Raw genomic sequence first — 26,347 nt, 5'->3', positions numbered from 1 at the left:
TAAGATTAGAATATCCCCTTTTATACCACAGAATCAGCAGAAGACAACTTATAGCATGTTCCATATGTGATGAACATATTATCACAACAGTCTTTAGCATACATGGATTCCCATATTTTCTTTAAAAAAAAAAGTCTCTAGCTCATGTAGAAATCAAAACGTACAGTCACTAATCTACCTACATATTTCTTTAAGAACCTAGCTTGTTTGCAGCAATGTTTCAGTGTTTTTGCCAATCAATTCTGATAACAATTATCAACACACTCTTTAGAAGCAATTTCCTTGTCTACTTTAAAGTAATTTCATCTACCCAGACAGGAAGTGATTGCTGCCACATTTGAAACATTAAATCAGAAATCCAGGCATTCCATACAGCTGTGATTGGACCGTAGTGACCCTACAATGTGAATGACATTAGCAAAAACAGTTCATTATCTTTCAAAGTCCTTTTTTTTTCAAAATAGGGAAGAGGGCCCCTATGAAACTGTAAATTTGAATACAGTGGTGCCTCGCATAACGATTTTAATTGGTTCAAAAAAACCGTTATGTGAAACATCGTTATGCGAAACACCATTTTCCATAGGAATGCATTGGAAACCGGTTAATCCGTTCCAATAGGCATGGATTGCCATCCTTAAGCGAAAAAATCCATAGGAAACATCGTTAACCGATACAATGTTTCCTCCATTGGAATGTATTGAAGCTGACTCAATACATTTCAATGGCTTTGCGAAGTCAATTTTTGCAAATTTAAGTGTGTCATAAAAAGGTCAAAAATGGTTTTAAATGCTTGGATTAGCTTCTGCACCCTCTAAAACGGATGCAAAAGTTAATTTGGCTTTGATCTGACTTTTCGTTAATTAATGGTGAATTTTTCCCCCCAACTTTTGACAGCTGTCAAAATCTGACAGCTCCATTATTTCCTATGGGGGAAGAAAAAATTCACAAAAAAATAATGAAGACTCAGCAACTGTTCTAAATGCTTGGATTCGTTAGAGGACCCCCTAAGTCGTGTGCAAACCTGATTTGGCTTTGATCTGAACTTTTAATTTATGGCGAATTGTTTTCTCCCCCATAGGAAAGCATGGAGCTGTCAGATTTTGACAGGTCCATTGGTTCCTATGGGCCGAAAAAAAAATTAACCACATATTAACGAAAAGTCAGATCAAAGCCAAATCAGGTTTGCACATGACTTAGGGGGTCCTCTAACGAATCCAAGCATTTAGAACTGTTTTTGAAGCTTCCAAGACACTTTTTTAATTGAAAAAAGAAACATCGTTAAGTGAAGCAGGGGACTTAAAATCGCATTCGTTATGCGAAGCATGGTCCCAAATTTCACTAAGCGAAAATCGCCCATAGGAAACATCGTTATACGGTGCATATTATTTTCTAAAAAAACACATCATTATGTGAATTCATCGCTAAACGAGGCAATCGTTAAGTGAGGCACCACTGTACTGTGTATTCAAATGCTGTTATTCAATTACCCAGTGTGCTGGTTTATAGCAGGAAGGTGTAATGGGGGAGCTGTGAATTTAGGAAGAGATGGGAATTTAGGAAAGGTGGGGGCCTGAGATGCACTCAGAAATAAACTGAGGGATTAAATGAAGGCAAAAAGATAATATCTTCTAGATACTAAGTCTACCCATTGGCACAGATTTCGGTGAGTCCATTTCTCCCTGTATCTCTCATCCCAGTGGCTAGGCTTTTAAGTCCACCAGAAACAACAGATGTGTCCTCTGACAGAACTTTTTAAAATTTTGTGAGAGCTTCTTTCATGAACAAAATGTGCAGTTCTAAGATAACATTTGTGCAATAACAAACTACAAGTAATACAGAAATCGTTTGATATCTGCTGATGTCAGTGGCTGATTGCATTATGAAAAGTAAATTCCAAAGGAGTAGTTCAGTTAGTCTGTCTCAACCTGTTGGCAAAAGAAAAGAAACTTAAAAAGAGAGAAATAAATAAAAACAGAACATGGTAGCACTCATTTACATTAACTCTACTGTTTTCACCTTCTCAGGAAATGGTTGTTACCTCATTAAAAATAATAATCAGAAATCTTTTTTTTTTCAGATCAGAACAGATCTAAGGAAGCAGACTTTAATCCATGAAAGCTCACACTGAGGTAAAATGGTCAGTCTTCAAGGTACTACATATTTCAGTTTTTCTCCTTCTTTTTACTTCCTTTATCAACATAAAATATGAGTAGTCACATTCTCAGTCCTGACCAGGTGCAGCCTTTTCTTCTTCTCTCTGAAATTCTCCTTTTCAGACCCCACCATCACTCTCTAAGAATATTAATTACTGCATCTTGCTGCCAACTGGAGTTCTCAGAAGAGTACGTGAGGCATCTTCATATCTTTACAGTGAAATTGTCATTAAAACTGAGTATATGAGAGCTCTGTGCCCAAACAGAAGCAGCTTCCCTGGGTACTTCAAGAATTGCACCCTTCTACAAAGTGATCTCCCCTCATCTTTTGACCCTTCCATCCTATTTTGTTGATCTTACGAGTATTGATTATAGAAAAGCCTTCAACAAGTTCTCATCTAGGTATGTTGCCACTTGCTGTTCTAAAAGTAATTTCATATGATGAAAGAGTTTGTTCCTGTGATCAAAAATTGGTTGTGAATTTGGCACACATCATTCTTCACCGTCTCGTTTGTAGCAGTGTGTACAAGACTCTTGAGGTTTGTTTTAGAGTAGTTCCCAGGAAGATCTGATCAAGATAAACATAGGTATTACAGAGATTTGAACTCGTTCAAGGTGGTAAAGTATTCCCCAGCTGCAATCCTGTCCCCTTCACTTGCACTTCACATTTCTCTGGAGATTCATAGGCTGTCCTATGGGACGAAACTGAGCTAAAATAGGAATTGAGCACCTCTGCCTTTTCTTTGTCATCTGTTATCATTTTTCCATCTCCATTGAGTAGCTGTGCCACCATTTCTTTTCTTTGTCTTTTACTTCACACATACTTGAAGAATTTTTTTATTGTTTTTGCTCTCCTAATCCCATCCCTGCATTTCCTTGCTACTTGTCTGTACTCATCCGTGATGACCTGACCTTCTTTCCACTTCCTATACATGTCTCTTTTAGGTTTTTTTTATTTGTAGGTTTTTTCGTTTGTTTTGAGCTTTCTGTGAAGCCACACTGGCCTTTTTTGCTGCCTCCTACCTTTTTTTTTCCTTGTTGGAATTGTTCATAGATGTGCTTTTTATTTTATTTTATTTTTAAGAAACTCCCACCCTTCTTGGACTCCTTTTCTTGTTAGGATGTCCTGTCATGGGACCTTCCTCATCCTTGTTCTGAGATGATTAAAATAGGCTTATTTAAAATCCAGTATATGTATATGGCTACAGTCTGCTTTGGTTTTCCTCTTCTGCTCACTATTATTCACACTTGTCAAGAAACAGCTCTGGCAATTGCTTTGTATTTGTGTGAGAAGTGTTTAACTGATGAAAAAATGAGTCAGCTTCTGGGATTTTTCCCTTCCTTGGTGTTATTTTGTGAATGTTAGTGAGCACAAGGGGGTATCCTGTAGGACTTTTATCATTGGTGTTGTCAACATTCAAGCTGCCCTTTGCTATGCAAAATTTGGCATCCTTCTTCCTGCTGGCAACGTGGGCACAATATTGTGCAGCAATACTGGGCCTGTTCCTGGCATTTTGAATAAATGGATTTTATAGCTCAAATACAGATGCGCAATGTCCCACGTTTATAAACTGGAGGTCTTTTGAATAATTGATTAAATTAGAGACCAAATATCCTTGAAGGTCCAATAAAATATGCTTAAGAGGTGATATTATTTTGAAAAAAAACACACCAAAAACATATCTTCATATGTATGACAGAATTATCTCTATGATACAGAATTTTGCTGTCATTGTGGCATACAGACTTATGCCCAAATGTTGGGGGGGGGATTTCTATGACATTTCACATTTTCTCTGCAACCTACATTGGAACTCATATGCACGTTCAAACATGTTTATGAGTAAATTGGCTCTTCTCACTAGATGACTCATAAACATGTTCTAGCCCACCCATAAGATCAAACATAGGCTACGGAAAAAATATGACATCATATAAATCCTATATTCTGCACATAGCAGCTTATTAAAAATCAAGCACAGACCATGATAGCTCAGTGGTTTGTTTAGATATTTGACTGTGGAACCAGGGTTGGGAGTTAAATTCCCAGCTGTGCCTCCTTGACAAGGACTGGACCTGATGATCCATAGGGTCCCTTCCAGCTCTGCAGTATACTCAATCACTCATATATTGTCCCATGAATGTAGCTGATTCATGTATCATCAAGAAGTAGCATAGCTAGTCTTGTTTGCATTCCCACAGAAGGGGACATCGGAAGATGGGAGAAAGGAAGTGGTTCCTTTCTCACTTACAGTTGAAGTAACTTTTTTAACATGTTAGGTTCAGACATACAGCATGTACTAGGCTGTAAAGCATCATAGTGCATAGATGATGCCATAGATTAAGTGCAGAGGTTCAAGGAAAGCAAGAATATTTAAGATAAATCTTAGAAATAAACCCAATATTTCATCCCATTTAATAATGGAATTTACATAAATGTTGACTTAACAAATTCCATTTATTCAGTGGACGTGCCATAGTTCGATCGAACAATTAAAATCAGCTCTTGAATTCTAAACAACAATCATTTTAAGCCAAGGTAGAGAAAAACAGAGAATGACAAATGGTTGGAGAACAGGAAAAGCTTGTACAGTGGACCCTTGACTTACAGACGGCTTGACTTACAGACTTTTTGAGTTACAGACTTCTCTGGCCGCAAAATTTAGGTTTGACTTGCAGACTGAGATTTGACTTACAGACCAGAAAAAAACCAAAATGGAACAAAAACGGCCTGTTACGGGATTAATCGGTTTTCAATGCACTGTAGGTCAATGGAGACTTGACTTACAGACTTTTTGACTTGAGAACCGCCTTCCAATACGGATTAAGTTCTCAAGTCAAGACCCCACTGTAACAGGAAAAATAACATTAAAATATTTTTCTTTATTTATTTTGAGATTTTTTCCCTGATACTCTCTCCCATTCCCAGTTTTCCATTTTAGCATGGCTCTTTAATGACATAGCTGAATGATCTAACTATCTGATACACTGCCATCTTACAAACAAAAGAACACCTGTAACTAGCAGTAAATTTAGAAATACACGATTTATTTATTCAAGGCAAATATCTAATCCTTTGGACATAATATGTTCCTGTTCTATTGGATGCCGAATTGGGCATAACTATGTAAAGCAAGTAGCCAACTGAATTTCTTGCCTGATCTGAAAAAAAAGTACATTTCATGATCTGTGTTTTCATTCTCTGGTTGACAATGACACATGAGGATGTGATGCTCCTTGGACAAGCAACTCCAGCCTCTTCTCTTCACCCAAGAATGGAGTTGACAACCGTGACCACAAGTATTGCCACCATCATAGATTGCAATGATGATAGTCAGATAAAGAAAGAATTACACAATACCACAATGCAGGCCTTTCCTGCTGTCTCCATTCTTATGCTCCCACACAGTCCATTGACGCAAACATTAGTTTCTGCTGTAGGTAAAGTAGCTCTGAACTCAGAAACTATTTATACAACTACGGTGATGCAGAAAGTAGAAAGTCATGCAATGAAACAAGTGAGAGAAGAGAACAAATCCCATGGAATGCCTTTCCGGCTGCCCAAAATATATTAATACTTTTGTAAGGAATGTAATTTGTATTTTAATATCAGAGATTTCCATTTCCCCCTTATGTTTAATGGCTGACAAACAGTGGCTGCCCAGCCCTGTGTTATAGCCTGCCAATTATACAGATGGATGGTTTTCTCTCTCTCATTAAAGAATCTGTGAGAAAAGACAAAAAAGCACATCCTCACTACAAATTGGGATTAACAAAAATTGGCTTTTCAGTTAGAATTTATTCTGAGAAGGGAGTGGATTTAATCTAATTTAGTATTTGTTATACATATGCTATTTATAGCTATAAGGTAAAGGTAAAGTTTCCCCTTGACAAATTGTCCAGTCGTGTCCAACTCTAGGGGGCGATGTTCATCCCCATTTTTATGCCATAGAACCAGTGTTTGTCTGAAGACAGTTTCCGTGGTCATGTGGCCAGTGCGACTAGACATGAAATGCTGGTACCTTCCCACCGTGGTGGTACCTATTTATCTTCTCACATTTTTACATGCTTTTGAACTGGTAGGTTGGCAGGAGCTGGGACAAGTGACGGGAGCTCAGTCTGTCGCATGGATTCAAACTGCTGATCTTTCGACCTTGCAGCCCAGAGGCTTTGCGGTTTAACCCGCAGCAGCACCACGTTCCTTATATACAGCTGTACTGACCTTTAAATAACTCTGGAATGAGGGTAGTTAGGGAAAATTGCAGGGTTTCTTTCCCCCCTCTTGAAATAAAGACATTTACTACATGTTCATCCTAGTTTTCCAAGTATTACCACTTCCTTTATAAATCTATGAATATTAAACTCATTTTGAATATGCAGAGAATTGTGTGCTGTAGCAGGTACATCCTCGTACTCTGAAAACATTCTCCTCATACATGGAATTCTAACTTAAACACTGTTTTCAGGTGTGGTCCCAAAGGTCAGCAATCTTAAACTGACCAGTATATCTGAAAAATGTCTGACTGAATCCTGAGAATATGAAGTCAGAAAAAAAATCCTTTACACTGATGCTTACCATTGACACTCCCTGATAGGCTTCTCCAGAGAGGAGATGGAAGAACAGGGTAAAACAAGCAAAGACCCTTTTCTTTTTTACTTTTTTTTTTTAAGTGTACTACTTTTCTGCAAAAAAAAAAATATACTTCTGTTCAAAACATGTTTTTTTGCCATCAAAAATTCTATCAAAGGTGTCAGGGCATTTCATAAATATCTCACAGAAAGAAAGATGTTGCAGTTCTTTGCTCCTGCACAGAAGAATGAGCCAAGCAACAGTTTATCTTTCTAATCTGAAATAATCTGGAACAAAGATGAAGACGCTCCCAAGCAGTAGGCTCAGCTCTTCACACCACATTGAAAATTCCGAGACTGTTCCTTAAAAATTTAAATAAAGTACAGTGGTGCCTCGCTTAACGATTGCCTCGTTTAGCGATGAATTCGCATAACGATGTGTTTTTTTAGAAAATAATATGCCCCGTATAACGATGTTTCCTATGGGGGATTTTCGCTTAGCGAAGTTTGGGACCATGCTTCGCATAACGAATGCGATTTTAGGTCCCCTGCTTCACTTAACGATGTTTCTTTTTTCATTTAAAAAGGTGTCTTAGAAGGGTCAAAAACGGTTCTAAATGCTTGGATTCGTTAGAGGACCCCCTAAGCCATGTGCAAACCTGATTTGGCTTTGATCTGACTTTTCGTTAATTTATGGTTAATTTTTTTTCCCGGCCCATAGGAATCAATGGACCTGTCAAAATCTGACAGCTCCATGTTTTCCTATGGGGGAGAAAACAATTCGCCATAAATTAACGAAAGTTCAGATCAAAGCCAAATCAGGTTTGCACACGACTTAGGGGGTCCTCTAACGAACCCAAGCATTTAGAACAGTTGCTGAGTCTTCGCTAATTTTTTGTGAATTTTTTCTTCCCCCATAGGAAATAATGGACCTGTCAAAATCTGACAGCTCCATGCTTTCCTATGGGGGAAGAATAAATTCACCATAAATTAACGAGGCCTCAGCAACTGTTCTAAATGGTTGGGTTCGTTAGAGGACCCCCTAAGTCGTGTGCAAACCTGATTTGGCTTTGATCAGAACTTTCGTTATTTTTTTGTGAATTTTTTCTTCCCCCATAGGAAAGCATGGACCTGTCAGATTTTGACAGGTCCATGCTTTCCTATGGGGGAAGAAAAAATTCACAAAAAAATAACGAAAGTTCTGATCAAAGCCAAATCAGGTTTGCACACGACTTAGGGGGTCCTCTAACGAACCCAAGCATTTAGAACAGTTGTTGAGTCTTCGCTAATTTTTTGTGAATTTTTTCTTCCCCCATAGGAAATAATGGAGCTGTCAGATTTTGACAGCTGTCAAAAGTTGGGGGGAAAAAATTCACCATTAATTAACGAAAAGTCAGATCAAAGCCAAATTAACTTTTGCATCCGTTTTAGAGGGTGCAGAAGCTAATCCAAGCATTTAAAACCATTTTTGACCCTTTTATGACACAATTTTGCAAAAATTGATTTCGCAAAGCCATTGGAATCTATTGAGTCAGCTACAATACATTCCAATGGAGGAAACATTGTATCGTATAACGATGTTTCCTATGGGTTTTTTCGCTTAAGGACGGCAATCTGTGCCTATTGGAACGGATTAACCGGTTTCCAATGCATTCCTATGGAAAATGGTGTTTCGCATAACGTTTTTTTTTTTGGAACCAATTAAAATCGTTATGCGAGGCACCACTGTAGTTTTAGTGTGGTTTTGTTTGTTTGTTTGCTTGCTTGTTTGTTTGTTTGTTTTTAAGAGAGGGATACCTGCTATTTAAGGAAAGGATGTTTTGCTGAGTAAAAACTCAGCTGTGTGGTTTTCTGGAGTTTAATAAAGTCTTTTAATACAGTTGCTGGGGCAACTCATCAATATATGCATATACTACTAATAAAAAAACAGTACTTACAAAAGTTGTATTTTCCAGCAATAACGTAGTTGCATTTGTTTCTACATTCAGTTTAACAACATGTCCGTGCCTGTTTTTATACACCACTTCTGTATCTGTTAATAGAAAAGTACATTAAGGATTAGCAAAAGCACAACATTTCATGTAATAGCTTCTAAGCTAATGGACTTGTTCAATGAAGGAAAGACATCACTGTCCATCCAATATATTAAAATGTGCTTAGGTTGACGTAATGACTTCATTAGCAGCATCTAATTTTGTTGATTATCCAGAGATAATTACAATGTCTCTGTGCTTCTTCTCATCTGACCTCACTAATGGAGGTGGTTCCACCGCACCAGTGTAGTCCCATCCTACTCCTTTGTGTAAAACAAGACCAATTGTCCCATGTAAAAGCAGTAACACTGGCCATGTTGTCTTAACCCCTGAAACCTTTATTTGGTTAAGCAGTTGTTAACAAAAAAATTTATTCCTAGGGCACAAGCAGCTGTTTCATCCAACGGTCAGATATGTAAACCTCTACAGAAACCTTCAGCTATTTCATTAACTTGCAAACCATGGTGCTTTTATCTGTGATTTGACTTTCATCTTCCACAAAGACTCTTTAGCATTACTCATAAAAAGTAAAATCCAAATAAACAAAACAAAACAAAAACATGTGGCACCTTAAAGACTGTTATATTTTAATGAAAGCTTTTGTGGACAAGTCTATTTCATCAGAAATATAGGGAAAATGAAATACTGTATGAAATACTAATTTTAAAAAATGGCTCAGTGATGTTTATTGTGCTAAACTCTGGCTATATTGTATTCTCGAAGGCTTTCACGGCTTGGATCTGATGGTTGTTGTGGGTTTTTCGGGCTCTTTGGCTGTGTTCTGAAGGTTGTTCTTCTTGACATTTTGCCAGTCTCTGTGGCCAGCATCTTCAGAGGACAGAAGTAGGAACTCCAGAGAACTCAACAGAGCATGGACAGAATTCCTACTCCAGTCCTCTGAAGATGCCAGCCACAGAGACTGGAGAAACGTCAGGAAGAACAACCTTCAGAACACGGCTAAAGAGCCTGAAAAACCCACAACAACCATCTGGCTATATTATTTATTACTAACTTTGATTATATTATCTATGATTCACTTTAATCATACTATTGTAGCACAAAAGGAAGAAAACTACAAAAAAGTAATACTGTGTAAAAAAGATTGTAAAATAATTTGTAAACAAACTGCACTGACTTTTGTCTTGTATTCTGTTTCTTTATGTTTGAGTGATGTCAGTTTTCCGTCTCAAGGACTGTGCCTCCCTTTGTGAACCTGTCCGAGTGTTAAGATCACCAGGGGAGGCCTTTCTCTTGGTCCCACCATCCTCACAGGTACACTTAGTGGGGACACAGGAGAGGACCTTCTCTGTCACTGCTCCCAGACTCTGGAACTGCCTTCCATGGGAAGTCAGGCTGGCCCCATCTTTGCTGTCCTTCCACAAGCAGGCAAAGACCTTTCTCTACAGGCAAGCTCTCCCTTAGTGACTGGTTGTCTTAAAAGAGGATTCTAAATGGAGTGTTGTGCCTTATTGCTTTGAATGTGGTTTTGACGTTGATTTTGATTACCATTTTTAGTGATTTAGTGTTTGAATATTTTTAAATATTGCATCTTTACTCTTTTTAGCTTATAAATATTATTTTTAGTGATACAAGCCACCTTGGTTCCTTTTAAAGGAGAAAGGTGGGCTAAAAGTATTTCAAATAAATAAATAAATAAATAATTCAGTCCTGGCCCTAAACATACCATAATGAATCAGTTCTGCTTAAAGAATAAGCCTGCTCTTTGTAAGGAGGGAAGTTGCATTAAAAGTCATTTAGGGACATTGCATGCTTTAACATCCCTTGCTGTACAAACCATTAAACTCCACTATTTGTGGTGGGATGCGAGCACTGGAAATGAATGCATACAAAGTGCTGTGAGATCCTAAAATAAAACAGTACATGCACATAAGTATTATATAAGTGTGGAAAGTATGGTAATTATTGGTAATCACCATTAATTTCAGTTAAAGTGTCAATCCAACGAACAGCACTTTTTGTGATAAAGAACACTTCCTAGACAGGATAATGAAGCATTTGATGGCCACTTGACAAAATGATGGATTTATTTTTAAAATGATTGGCAGGAAAAATGAATGCATTTTTACATTTCATTATTCAAATTATTTGAGGAGGAGGGAGACAAGTGGCCATCCCTAACCAAACCTAGAATTTGGAATGCCTCTGGAAAAAGGACTTGGAAGGAAACACAGTTCATTTCATTAACAAGAGACTAGCTCTTTTTTATACACTTTTGCACTGGGCATCCCCAACCTGCTGCTGTCTCTGCTGCTGCCAAGTGATCATTTCTGGCTATAAGAAGAGGCACCTTGGTTCCAATCATTTCCAATATATTCTTATCTTGGCTATGAAAGCATGGTCTGAGAGTGACTATAGTAGGTTCACAGCATAATTAAGTACTCCCCCAACCAGAAAAAACAATGTAGACATTCCATTCATATTAACAAAATTATAGTGCTAAAAGGGATCTACCATATTTTCCATGTATAAGACGCCCCCATGTATAAGATGCCCCCACTTTTCTAACCCAAAATTAAGAAATCTAAGTGGGGCTTAGCAAACGGAGGAGAAAGCAGTGATCAAAGCCCTGCAGGATCATTTTGATCCCTGCTTTCCCCTCCACTTGTTTTTGTTCTCTCCTCAGCTTACTTCTGTGTATAAGACGACCCTCAATTTTTAGTCTAAATATTTTAGACAAAGGCATAGTCTTATACATGGAAAAATACGGTATATATCCACATGTTATCAACCAGTAGATCCTGGTTTGAGTCAGAAAAGAATCAAAAGGTGATGGAAATAGGTCAGAATACTAAATGCAACTTTTTAGTGATTAGCACATAGGGATAAAATAACTATTCTGATATCACGACATGGAAAGAAGCAGAAGAGAATGTCAGAAGAAGAAAACAAGAGATCTCTTCCAGATGATTATATAAATGGAAGGGAAATATAAACCAAGATTTAAAATGCTTGAAAGATCAAATAATATATTATCTGACCAGGATAAAATAGGGGAAGATGGAAAGAATATAATGAAACATTATAGAGGAAAGATGCAGGAAACTACATTCCTTCAAAGCCAAGCCATTTGAAATAACAAAACATCTGGACAGTCATCCAGCAGAGCTCTTTCAAGTGAGCAAAGACTTATTACATGCTAGCTCACAAGAAGAAAATGCAGACCATACCATAGCTTACTGTGAAGAATTTATGCAACACTTTGCAGGCAAAATTAATTTATTTATTTATACCCTGCCTATCTGGTCATTTTGACCACTCTGACTTGGATGTTGTAGTTGATATAGGTCCTGTGAATGTAACCATGGTCCCAGTTTGGTCTATGTTGATGAATGAGTTTCAGTTTCTGCAACCTGAGGATAATATGGACAGGACCCTTGGGGAGATGAACGCTACCACATGTCTGTTGGACCTTGCCCTTGCTAGCTAATAAAAGCTGTTAAGGAGGCTCTGGTAAAGTTGTTAGGAGGAGTGGTTAATGCCTCCTTGCAGCAGGGTAGAATCCCTGTATACTTAAAAGAGGCAGTAATAAGACTGTTTCTGAAAAAGCCCTCCTTGGATCCCATGATACTGGATAATTACCACCCAGTCTCTAATAATCCATTCTTAGGCAAGGTGTTGGAACAGGTCATGGCTTCTCAGCTCCAGGGGTTCCAGGATGAGATGATCTAAATCCATTTCAATCTGGCTTCAGATTTGGTTACGGGACAGATACTGCTTTGGTTACCTTGGTGGATAGCCTATGCCTGGAACTGGGCAGGGAGTGTGTATCCCTGTTGGTTCTGCTGGACTTCTCAGTGGCTCTCAATACCATCAACCATGGTATTCTTCTACCCTGGGATGGGACTTGGAGCCACTGTTTCACAGTAACTCAGGTCCTTCCTGGAGGAGAGAACTCAGAAGGTGGTGTTGGAGGACTCCTGTTTGACATCCTGGCCATTGTCTTGTGGCATCCTTCATGATTCTGTTTTGTCCCCCATGTTATTTAACATCTACATGAAACAGTTGGGACAACTTCTATGGAGTTTTGGGATTCAGTGTCATCAGTTCGTGGATGACATCAAACTTTATCTCTCCTTTCCATCTAAATTTGAATAAGCTTTTTTCAGTTCTAGATCAGTTGTCTGATATCAGTAATTGACTGGATGAGGGTAAATAAACTGAAAATTAGCCCAGACAAGACAGAGGTGCTCCTGATCAGTTGAAAAACAGATTAAGGAATAGGGATCCAATGTGCGCTTGATAGGGACCAGAAAACATAGGTGGGCAGCTTGAGTGTACTCCTGGATTCATCTCTATGATTGGATGCTCAGGTTTTAGTGGTGGCCAGGAGTGCCTTTGAACAGTTTAAACTAGTGCACCATCTGTGCTAATTCCTGGAGAGGTCTGATGTGGCCACAGTGACACATGCCTTTTTTTTCTTGTTTGGAGCACTGTAATATGCTGTACATGGGGCTGCCTTAGGAAAGTGTTCAGAAACTTCAGTGAGTCTATAATGCTGCAGCCAAATTGTTAACTGGAACTGGTTACAGAGATTGTATATCACCGCTACCCCTGTTACAGAAGCTCAGCTTGCTACCAGTGCATTTCCAGGCATAATTTGAAGTACTGGTTTTAATCTATAAAGCCCTAAACAGCTTACCCGGATATTAAGATAATGAGAGGCCTTTCTTTTGCTCCTATCACCCTCATAGGTGAGGACACAGGAGAGGGCTTTCTCTGTTGCTGCTCCCAGACTCTGGAACTCTCTCCCACAAGAAGCCAGGCTGGCCCCATCTTTGCTGTCCTTTCAGAAGCAGACGAAGATCTTTCTCTTCAGGCAGGCTTTCCTTCAAATGACTTGAGCAAGGGAATTTTTTGAAGGGATCATTTTATTCTGTGCTTTACTTATGTTTCTAAACTTGTATAATCAATTAGCAAAGATGTGAGGCACAGTTGTATTTATATGAAGGATATATCACATAGAAAGCTAGATTAGATTCAGATGGGGGACTGAAAATTAGAGGAATAAATATCACTAATTTAAGATGTGCAGACGGCACCATATAACTGGCAGAAAATAGCAATGCCTTGAAATGACTATTGATCAAGGTGAAAGAATAAAGTGCAAAAGCAGAATTAAAAATGAACATTAAGACAAAATAATGACTTCGCAACTCTAATATTGACATCAAATCATCTAATCATCATTATCTGTACTTTGGCTCAAACATCGGTCAAAATGGAGACTACAAAATGGAGACTGATTCTGAAATCAGAAGAAGACTAGAGATGGGGGTATTCGTATTCGCTCTCTTCTTGCTCGGCTAGCCAACACAAGCAAGGGAAGGGAGGACGAACCTCTCCGCATGGCTGCTGATTGGCTAGCCTAGCAGGAAGAGAGCAGAGCTCTGAGAGTGATTGGAAGGATGAGCGAGGCTGCAACCAGACAAGTGAGTGGAGGGTCTGGCCCCAGGTGGCAGTCCCTCATTAACTCCAGCTGCACAGGGATATTCGTATACGAATACCCTCATCTCTAAAGAAGAGAAAAACTTGGAAGGACAACTATAAAGAAGTTAGGAAAGCTCCTTTAGTTGAAAGGTGTGTAATGGAACACGAAGGTCAAGATCACTCATACTTGGGTATTCCCAGTTATGAACTACAGAGGTGAAAGCTAGGCATTTAAGAAACCTAACAAGAAGAAAAAGATTCATTCAAGATGTGGTATTAGAGGGGATCTTCATGGGTATCACAGATAGTCAAAAAGACAAATAAATTCATTTTCATTAAAATCAAACACAGTATAAACTTGGCTGTGCAAAATATGGATAACTAGTTATAACCTCTAACAAATCTACACTACTTCAGTCTGGTTGTATGCTTTATAAGCAGAGAGCAAAATAAACAACTTTGGGAATGAAAAGCTGACCTTATAAATGAAATCTAGGTGGAATTCAAACAGAGAATTAAAGTGCAGGTTTTAACAATATGGATCAATCTTTGATGGTGGCTGGGGGCTAAACCGCAGAAGCCTCTGTGCTGCAGGGTCTGAAGATCAGCAGTCATAAGATCGAATCCACGCGACGGAGTGAGCTCCCGTCGCTTTGTCCCAGCTCCTGCCAACCTAGCAGTTTGAAAGCATGTAAATGCAAGTAGATAAATAGGTACCACCTCGGTGGGAAGGTAAAACGGCATTCCCTAGTCACGCTGGCCACGTGACAATGGAAACTGTCTCTGGAGAAGCGCTGGCTCTACGGCTTGAAAATGGGATGAGACTGCCCCCTTTAGAGATTAGAAACAGGAGTCACTGATCTAGGTCATAAGAACAAAACAAATTCCGAAATCCAGAAGCAGAAAACATCCTTATTAGGATCAACTGTAATTTTATAATAGTGTACAAGTTTTTAGGTTCACCTATTGTCTTCATCAGAATAGGTGGTAAAAATAGGGAGAATAGAGAACTGAAATCAAAATCTGGCTAGATGTTTGAGTTGTGAAGTCCACAGTTAAAACTGCTAACCTTCCCTCACTTTTTGCCATCTATCCTGATCAAGTGTTCTGGACACTTACACATTATTCTGGAATTAAAGTTCTTAATTAAGCTATTACTAGCCTGGGAGTATTGGAATTTGTTTTATTCAGGGGATCATTAAAATATTTGACTGTCAATTGGTCTCATCTGTGAATTTCCAACAGGTATCATGCTGGCCCCTACTAGAGACAGATCACTAGACCACCTTAGATCTTTTGTTCTGATTTAAAAAGACTGTTCTTAGAAAATCAACAGTGATTTATTTTCTAAACTAGAAAAACAGAAGGTTTCTTTATGGATGCTGTGACTTTGCCCCCCACCCACCCACCTGAGGGCCCATTATTTTGTGCAGCTCAGCTTCCCAGGTGAGGTTGTAAAGAAATGGCAGCTTGGTGACAAAATGACAAAAAAGGGTCACCACCTCTGAAACTGTGTTCACCGTTAACGGTAAAAACCAAGAGGCACAGGGCTACAGTGCACCTGGCCTTATAGTATTTCTTCTCAAAACACTTCTATTCAGAATCAGGGACAATAAATATAGCATAACATATACAGAAATCCATCTTTTTCATCCTTTTTTGCCATTTCCATCACACAATTTCATTACATACAAAATAAAAACAATGCATTTTTCAGAAGGGATATTATAAACCACATTATCACCCCAATTCCCAATTCCAAGGAAAAATGCAAAAATACCATTCCTATAATAAAATGAAAAGAAAATCCTAGATGGATGATGGACAGGCAAGAAACTAAAGTAAAAGGTGACAGAAGTAGTATCATAATCTTGAATGCAGCTTTTCACTGACTGTCACATAGAGAAAAAGAGAACTACTACAATAACCAGTACAAATAATAGAACAAGAAAAGATGCAAAATAAGAGGGAAGATCCAAGAAAGCACAGGGAAATTTAAGCTTAGATTAGAAAAGGTGAAAGTCTAACAGTGAATCACACTATCTGATTAAGAGAAAATAAAGGTAGCAATAGTATACTGAACACTCATTCAAAATAAATAAAAGGACGACAGACTCCTTTGAAAAGGAATTCTGTGATGAAGAACCTGCAATTCTAGAAAGTGAAATGGAAACAGCTCTGAAAGCACTGGGAAGAAATAAATCACCAGAATAAGTGGAATACTGACAGACCATGTGAAAATCCTAACAAGAATATGCCAGGAGCTATGGAAAACAAAAGAAAGGCCCACAGACTGGAAATGTTAAATATACATTCCAGTTTCCAAGTAGGGGTGTCATGGAATGTAGTAAATATAGGACCACAGTTACTCTAACTTCCCTTGGAAACAATATGATATTCAAAGTGTTGCAGCAAAGGCTTTTACCTTATAAGGAGAAAGAAATGCCTGATGTTCAAACTGGATTTCAAAAAGGAAGAGGCACTTAAGATCAGATTGCAAATATCCACTTGTTACTGGATTGCACCAAAGAATTTTAGAAGATTAATCTATGCTTCATAGACAACAGCAAAGCCTTTGACTGTGTGGATCAGGAGAAGGTATGGATTGTACTATAAGAAATGAGTATGCTTCAGCACTTGATTGCCCTGATCTTTAACCTGTACTGTGAACAAGAAGCTACAGATAGGACAGAATATGGTGAGACAGAATCATTTCCTGTATGCAAAGTGCCAGACAAAGGTGCATTTTAGCCCCTTATCTGTTCAATATCATAAGGAAAACTGGACTAGATTCAGATAAAGGGGAGTGTAAATTGGTGGGAGAAACATCAATATATGCAGATGGCACTATCTTACTGGCAGAATGTAGCAATGACTTGAAACGACTTCTGATGAAACTGAAACAAGGAAGTGTCAAAGCAGGATTACAGCTGAATGTTAAGAAGTCAAGAATCATGACTATAGAAGACCTACTCAACTTTAACACTGACAGGGAAGAAACTAAAACAGTGAAAGATTTTGTATACCTTGGCTCAGTCATCAACCCAAATGGAGACAGCAGCCAAAAAAAATCAGAAGAAGGTTGAGACTCAGAAGAGCAGTAATGAAGCAATAAGAAAATATCATCAAGTGTACAGATGTGTCACTGAAACTAAGATCAAGATCATCCACAGGATCATATTCCCAGTTACTACGTATGAGTGTAAAAACGTGCACAGTACAGAAAGGTGACAGGAACAAAAAAATTGATTCCCTAGATCAAATCAAGCCTGAACTCTCTCTGGAAGCTAAAATGACAAAACTGAGACTGTTGAACTTTGGGCACATCACAAGAAGGCAAGATTAGATGGAAAAGATAATGCTGGGAAAGGTTTAAGATAGCAGGAAAAGAGGAAGACCAAATACAAAATGGTTTTAATCTTTCAAAGAACCCACAGGGTTTCAGTTTGCAAGAGCTGATCAGGGCTGTTGAAGACAGGACATTTTGGAAACCTCTCATTCATTCAGTAGATATAAATCAGAGGCAACTTGATAGCATGTAAAAAGAACAAACCCAAAAGAACAGCATTGCATTGAACAGAACAGTTATATAATTGCATAAGACAATGTGGCCCTTTTATTTAACTTCTACAAAATGAGCACGGAACATAAGAATGTATATTGAATTCACATTATTCAGGTTAAATTACCCATCACATTGGAAAACAAGTTCAAGGGAGGTATTCAAATTGCAGTAGTCTCTTAGAGAAAAAAATATACAATTTTATTTCACTTAAGCTTGCATGGACTGAAGCCCACATCATTTATGGGCATGCTGAATCTTGCATCTGATGAAATGTGTTTGTAAAATGGGCCCCCAAAGCACCTTGGATTTATTTTTGTTTTTATTTTTTGGGGGGCAGCATGGGTTGAAAAATAATGTTTCCCCTTCTAGTTTCTCTTTCTCCAAGCAACATGGTTAGTGGAATATCAGACATAGAAATAGATATTTCCATTGTATATTACTGTTGTTCACATGTCATTTCACAGTTCTCATGTTAGATGTTTAGAAATGTGCCTTTAATTATCAGGTTTCCCTTAGTTGTACTTCATGGCTCTCCAGTTTCTCTAATTCTATATGTAATATGCAATATTATCTCTAATATTAGTTCCCACTGCATGGCAGCCTCGCCCTATGAACACATGGGGCAGGGCAGGACAACATCTGAAACGGGAAGTAAACAAACTGGCTGGCACAAGCTCAATGGAGTTCTGCATGGGAGCTTCCAAACAAGTTTACTCAAAGTAAATCTTACCATTCAAGAAGATGAATAGTAGGATAAAATTTACATCCTAGTAAATATGCTTAGAATTGCAGACTTATGGTACTATCCTAACTAGTTAAGATGACAGGCCACAAACTTGTGGTCGCATAAGCAAAATGTCCTTCTATTTTCTCACATCTTTTACTCCCTAAGCAGTTACACGTTGTGGTCACATGACATATGTCTCAGGGTGTACATTCTGATGTGTTTTTGAATTACATTTCCTTAAATTTGATCGATATGAACACTACACTTCAGTACAGGAACATTTCCCTCTGAGTTGTTTATGTCTACTTTTTCCTTTTTTTAAAAAAAAGTTTTTGTTACATCGATGTTTTGGCAACATTGATGGGTATGAGTTTCTCTACTGCATTTGTGCCTCTTCCAGGAGACAAATTCATAGTAGGGGTTTGTTTTCATTGCATCTTTATCATGAGATTCCCCAAGAGGAAAACATGAAAGGGCTTGGGGGAAGGAGCACCACCTGCCGGAAGGATTTACAAATAAATGAAGCACATATGTTTTCCAATGTACCAACACTTTGCTAGAAAAAAAATAACTTAACAAAAAGGGACACACAGGCAAGCAACATAACTGATAGAAGCAACATATGGTGACTTGTCGGAAAAAGTATTGGTACAGCCATCCACACAAGATACAACTAATTGTTCTGCGATGAATCCCGCAACAACAACAAAAAGGTAGAAGCCTTCTGGCAGGTTGGCTTTGTTGTCTGAATCACCACCACTACAAAAAAAAAAAGCATAAAAATTCATGAGGAATAACTTGGAAACTTTTTGCGGGTGTCACCGCAGCCTCAGAGACTGCTTCCTTCATCCTTAGAATCTTGGGTCTTGCGAAAGTTGCAAATTCCCCTTTGGGTTTCTGCATGTATTAGACAGAACTCAAGTAGAATTAAAATCCATGGCCTACACAAAAGAGAAATGAAAATTCATGTAATGTTCAACTACATTAGGATTTTGTCAGTTTCTGATAATTAACCTAGAATTATTATTTATGATATTTTCATCTGTCCAATACCAGGCATCTCTTTCACTCCCTCCCTCAAATGTTCCTGTGCAGCCTGTATGGTTAAGTGTGAAAAACATGCTAACATATTGGTTTTACTGTTTAACTTGCAGGCCGTAAAAAGTTGTTGTTATTTAGAGACTCAATCCCAGTCACTACCACCTAAATCTATTTTTCACCAACTACAATCATACCTTTTTCCTTAAGTAGAACAAGAGATTATGAGACAAGAAGCCTTGTCTATTGTCAGAAACCTTAAGAATCTGACAGTATCTTTCCTGACTCATTTTTCAAAATCTGTTCAAACTATTATGAAGAGTAATATTATTTGGGGGTAACCTAACATTATTGAAATGTTGTTTCACACTAACATTAATTGATTAATTAATTAAAAACACTTCTACCCCACCTTTCTCCTTGAAAAGGACTCAAAACGGCTTACAACAATGAACGACAATATTTAAAGTTGAAAACAATGAGCATACAATGGTGGCTAACATTAGACATGGGGACGAATATAAAAATGAATCAGAGACCCGAACTAATATGAAGCAACTAATATAACCCTTCATTCCCTATCTGCTTATGTCCCCGTGGATCAGCTGTTCCTTAGGGACATAAGCAGAGAGGGATTTTCCCTTCAGGCAGCTTGCTAAAGCCTGCCCAAAGGGAATTCCACCCCTGGGGCTGGGGCATGGCTTGGTTCCCCTTTCCTCCTCTTCCTATGCCTGTGTGGCATAAAAAGAGGAGGGAAGGGATCAAAGCGGGATCCCCCAGGCACTGTGGGATCACTTTGACCCCTGCTTTCCCTTTTCTTGCTATGCCCTGCGGGGCTTAGAAAGAGGAGGGGGAAAGGAATCAAAGCGCTGCGCAATTGCAGAGCTGTTGCTGTGTGATTGCTTTGATCCCTGCTTTCCCTCCTCTTGCTATGCCCTGGGGCATAGAAAGAGGAGGGAAAACAAGCAAACAAACATAAAACAAAAAACACCCAACAAATGACAAATTGATTTCTTGTTTGTCAGGTCACTAGAGGGCAGTTCGTGGATCGTGGGTCATCAAACATGATGACCCACAAACCAAGATGAAGTGCTATTTTGGTGCTTTGTCCCCATCTCTAATTAGCATCATTAAAAGACAATATTTAAAACTATGAACAATAAGTAAAGAGGCATCCTACACAATTAATAGGCAATATTAAGGCAAAGTTCAATAAGTATACAAAATGCCACTCTGAGAAATGGAAAACACAAAAATGGAAAACACAAGTAGTACTAAAAATCCAATAAAAGCAGTAAAGCATAGCAACCTATCTAGAAATCTTAAAAGGTAACTAGTTACTGTGTGAAGGCTTGCCTGAAGAGAATGGTCTTTGCCTGCTTCCAGAAGGACAGCAAAGATAGGGCCAGTCTGGCCTCCGGTGGGACAGAATTCCAAAGTCTGGGAGCAGCAACCGAGGAGGCTCTCGCCTGTGTCAGACGCACCTGTGAAGGTGGCAGGACTGAGAGAAGGGCCTCACTTGAAGGGCCTTATCTTAACATCCAAGCCGGCTCATATTGGGAGATACAGTCTTTGAGATAGCTTGGACCCAGGCCGTTTAGGCCTTCGTAGGTTAAAACCATTACAGTACTTTGGATTGTGCTCAGTAACTGATAGACAACCAATGGAGCTGCTGTGCTACGGAGGGGGGGTGTTTGTGTGATCCCTGTAACCATCACCAGTCAACATCTGGCTGCTGCACTTTGGACCCATTGAAGTTTCCTGACTTTCCATCATCAGCCCCATACAGAACTGCTCATTGGTTTAGACAGTGTGACAGTAATCCAGCTGGGAAGTAACTAGGATGGTTATCACAGTGGCCATTAAACCTTTAGGCTAAAGCAAAGAAATATGCAAATGACATTGGAAGCACCTGTCTGTTTGAAATCAGGATTATTTATTTATTTGTTCATTTATATAATTTCTATACCATCCATCTGGAGAAATCCACTCTGGGCAGTTTACAATCAAATACAGATTGGATTAAAACAAACAATAAAAATAAAACAACAAATAACATGAAAATCCAAGATGGTAAAGACGAGAGTAAGAGCTAAGTACTAGCTGGTGGGAAGGCCTGACAAAAGAACCAGGTCTTCAATTTACTCTTGAAATCTCCCAGCGGCGGAAGGGCAGGAGAATCTCCATGGGCAGTGTGTTCCAAAGGCGAGGGGCCATTTTGAGAAGGGCCAATTTTTAGTTTGTTCCTTCCAGGCCTCTCTCGGGGTTATGCCCCTCAGCTGCCCAGCCTGGCTAGAACAAGTGATATGGGTAGATCTAGGTGAGAGGAGGCGCTCTGCCAGGTATCGAGGTCCTAAACTGTTTAGGGCTTTATATGCAATTGTAAGAACCTTGAAGTCAATGTGGAAGCTGATAGGTAACCAGTGTAAGGCTACCAGAGTGGGGAAAATATTGTGGAATCTTTTCACCCAGTTAGTAACGTCTGGACCATTTGCAGCTCCTACATCAATCTCAAAGGAAGCCCCACGTAGAGAGCATTACATAATATTGAGACTAAGGCACATGGATGTCTCTGCTCGATCTACTGTTTCCAAATAATGAGCTAGGTCCTGGCGGATGGTGTCTACTTTTGATTATAAAAATACTGTGGATTAGTCACATGAGCTGCTAGGGGCTGGCCAATCATGGTGTCCAGTTCTGGACAGATCACGTACTATAGGGAAAAGTTGTGCCTGCTGGTTCAAAGCTTCACTTATCCGAACAGTGAAATGAGCTTTTCTAGCAGCCTTCACCTTAGCAAGGTAAAGATTAGTTGTGATCTTGGCAGCTTTTAAATTATTTTCTGTCGGGTTCCACCTTTAAATGCTCTCCAGCCCCCTCCTGTTCCACTTCATAGCTCACAGGTGCTGGTTAAACCAGGGTGGTAAACGAGCTCTGCGCTGGAGTGGATGTTTAGATGCAATCGTGTCAATAGCCTTGGTGGTGGCACTATACCAGCCATCCACCAGAGCCTCAACAGGGGCACCAGCCAGATCAGTCGGAATCACTCGCATGGCATCCTGTAATCCTATAGGATCCAGTAGCCTGTGGGGGTGGACCATTAAAATAGATCCCTGCTCCCCACAGGGAAGGAGAGCCACTGTGAGGTTGCATTTTATTAGGTGGCCATGACCATGACAAGGGGACTAACACAAGGTTAGACACCATCAGGCCACACTCACTCTGTTCAGTGGAAAAAAAACAGGTCTAACTGTGACAAACCCAGACCTACTGGGATCTATCACACAGTTACTAAGCTGCCACCAACCATTCCCTATAATAAGTCACACAGACCAGGGATGGATTTTTAAACAACAAAAGAATAAGGTTTATTTTAAATACAAACAGGGTAAATAAAACAATCAGGTGAATAAAATAAAGTAACGTGGCTTATTCTCACACACACAAGCATACAGTTTGGTTCACCTAGAACCTTTAACTTAAAGCACAGACCCTGAACCCATCAGTTCTGGCTAACCAACAGACACCTGAACCTTTCAGGCTGGTACTCTGACACACAGTAGTACCCTGTCAGACACCCAGACTCCCACAACAGCTTCTTCTTCCCCAGCTGCTGCTTCGTCCCAACCCAGTGTCTCACAGTCTGTCTCAGCATCTACTCTTCACCACACAGGCATCACATATTTATACAGTACAGCCCCTCCTCCTGATGTCCCGCCTTCCACTCCCCATAGGATGGAACTTTCCCTCCAAACCCATGACAGACAGGTAACATCAGTGCTGTTATGTAACACCTCCCCTCTTTATAAGTTGTTTTGTAGGGGGAAAGCTAAAAGTGCTTTTCACCAAAAAAACAACCTGTATAAAATACACAACAACAGTAATACATACCATATTATACTTACTTACATTCTAAGTTAAACATTTCAAATAGGCATTTAAACATTTACCATATACATTACATCAATTTACCTTTATTAATACAAACCAATTTAAAACCAGGTACATTTTAACTTTTTGTTTTCATTATATACATATAGTCCATGTTCTTTCGCCGTCTTCAGTCTTCAGGTCTTCTTGATAAGGCGTCAGCAACACAGTTCACTGACCCTCTGACCACCTTCACTTCAAAGTCATAGTCCTGTAGGTTTAAAGCCCACCTCATAAGTTTGCTATTGTGGGTTTTCATTGTCTTTAACCATTGCAATGGTGAATGGTCAGTACACAGAATAAAATGTCTTCCCCAGATGTAAGGCTTGGCCTTCTGGATCGCGTAGACTATGGCCAAACACTCCTTCTCCACGGTTGCCAAATGTCTCTCACCTTTTTGAAGTTTCCTACTCAGGTAGGACACTGGATGCTGGTCACCATTCTCATCCTCCTGGCACAGAACTGCTCCTACCCCGCTGTTAGACGCATCGGTGTAGATGATGAACTCCCGGTCGAAGTCTGGAGCACGCAGGACAGGATAGTTGATTAACGCCTCCTTCAACCTCTGGAACGCCGCCTCACAGTCGCTGGTCCACGGGATGCGGTCATCAGCCTTCTTCCTCGTCAGATCGGTCAGCGGAGCCGCAATCTCGCTAAACCTCGGGATGAACTTTCTGTAGTAGCCCACCAGCCCAAGAAATGATTTGACCTTTTTCTTGGTGTTGGGTCTAGGCCAATCACGAACAGCTTCTATTTTGGCCTCCAGGGGTTTTATCACTCCTCCCCCTACCATGTGACCCAAGTATTTTATCTCTGGGCTACCCAGCTGACACTTGCTGGCCTTTACTGTTAGCCCTGCTGCACTTAACCTCTGCAGCACTAACTCCAGGTGTATCAGGTGATCTTCCCAGGTATTACTGAAGATCCCTATGTCGTCAATGTAGGCCACTGTAAAGTCACTGAGCCCTGCCAAGGTCTGGTCCATCAGCCTTTGGAATGTGGCTGGTGCATTTCTGAGACCAAAGCTCAGGACTCGAAACTCATAGAGACCAAAAGGGCTGCAAAAGGCAGTCTTTTCTTGATCCCTGGGATCAATTCTTAATTGCCAATATCCCTTTACCAGGTCCAATGATGAGATGAACCGACAACCCCCTATGGTTTCAATCAGGTTGTCTAGCCTGGGCATTGGGTAGGCATCAGGAGTGGTTACACGGTTTAATTTCCTGTAATCGACACAAAACCTAATGCTCCCCTCAGGCTTGTCCACAAGGACTATCGGAGAGGACCAAGGACTAGAAGAGGGGACGATTATTTTCTCCCTAAGCATCTCGTCCAGCTCCTTCCGCACCTTGTCCCTATAGGGTCCCGTTACTCGGTATGGGGATACTGCCTGCGGGGGTGCATCCCCTGTGTGGATCCGATGCATCACTCCCTTCACTATCCCCGGCTTGTTGGAAAACACCTGTTGATATTTACTAAGCAGCATTTTTAGTTTTTGCTGCTGGTCTTGGGTGAGTGCAGGACTGATCTTTACCTCCTCTGGGTTGTATTTTACTTCCCCTCTACCCTCCCAGAAGGGTAATTCAGCTTCCTCACTCTCCGCTGCTTTTATCGCGAATAAAACCCTTTGTTCCCCTCTGTAGTAGGGTTTTAGGGCATTCACATGAACCACCCTCCTTGCTTGGTTCTCCTCCTGCTCTATTAGGTAGTTCAGGTCTGACATCTTGGAAATGACCCTATATGGTCCTGCCCATTTGAGCTGCAGTTTATTCTCTCTGCAGGGCCTAAGCCAGAGCACTTCCTCCCCTGGGTCAAAGTGCCTCTCTCTAGCTTTGCGGTCATACCATGTTTTCTGTTTGACCTTCTGCGCTTGCAGGTTTTCTGCTGCCAGCTCTAGATTTCTCCTTAGGTCATTCATCAAGGTGTCTATGTAAGTCACAACGTCTTGTGGGTCATCCTGGGTGATCTGCTCCCAATTTTGTTTGATCAAATCAAGGGGCCCTTTCACCCTTCTCCCAAATAGAAGTTCAAATGGACTGAACCCGGTACTGGCTTGTGGCACTGATCGATAAGCAAACAAAAGGGATTGCAGCTTCTGGTCCCAATTGTTTGGATTTTCTGCCAAGTAAGCCCTAATCATGTGCATTAGAGTCCCATTGAACTTCTCAGTTAACCCATTACTTTCAGGATGATAGGCAGTGGTTTCCTTGTGCTTTATTCCACAGATTTGCCATAAGCGTTTCATGAGCTTTGATGTGAACGATGCGCCCAAATCTGTGATTATCTCTGAGGCAAATCCCATCCTGGACATGTACCCCACCAAAGCATCGGCCACTGTGTTAGTTTCAATGTTAGTCAAGGGTATGGCTTCAGGATACCTTGTGGCATGGTCCACAATTGTTAGAATGAACCTGTTCCCCCTCTTTGTGGCTTTGGGCAAAGGTCCCACAATATCCACCCCTATGCATTTGAAAGGAGTGTCAATCACAGGCAAAGGGCACAACTTTGCTTTGGTCCTGTCGCGGTTATTCCCCTGCCTTTGACACACATCACATTGTTTACAGAACTCCCTGATCTGCTTCCCTATGTCAGGCCAGTAGAAATTCTGTGTGATTCTCTGCTGTGTTTTGTTCACCCCTAAGTGTGCAGCAAACATGTCAGAGTGCCCCCTTTGTAAGATCATGGGGCGATACTTTTCAGTTGAAAGTTGACAGGTACCTCTGCTACTGGCAGAGAGATTATCTGCCCCTCAATCCCTGCCACCTTCATGCTCTCATTTGGGATTATAAACTCCCTAGGAATAATATCTGGATGGCACAGGGTTACCTGGGAACAAGTGTCCCGCAGCCCCCTATACTGACGGTCAAGTATTCCTACGTCCACC

At 40.0% G+C, this 26,347-nt stretch overlaps 1 protein-coding gene across 2 annotated transcripts in view; it reads right to left on the bottom strand.

Annotated features, from left to right (window-relative positions):
• The window catches only part of DPP10 (dipeptidyl peptidase like 10), a 784,532-nt gene that overhangs the window by 210,843 nt on the left and 547,342 nt on the right, over positions 1–26,347 (bottom strand). For both annotated transcript variants that reach the window (XM_072984457.2, XM_020779615.3), the window contains exon 4: positions 8,660–8,754. In XM_072984457.2, coding sequence (XP_072840558.2) covers positions 8,660–8,754 — 95 coding nt within the window. The remainder of the gene's footprint in view (positions 1–8,659; positions 8,755–26,347) is intronic.

Source organism: Pogona vitticeps, chromosome 1 (genome assembly GCF_051106095.1).
Source record: "Pogona vitticeps strain Pit_001003342236 chromosome 1, PviZW2.1, whole genome shotgun sequence".
NCBI lineage: Eukaryota > Metazoa > Chordata > Lepidosauria > Squamata > Agamidae > Pogona > Pogona vitticeps.
This window is presented reverse-complemented; position numbering and strand designations above follow the sequence as displayed.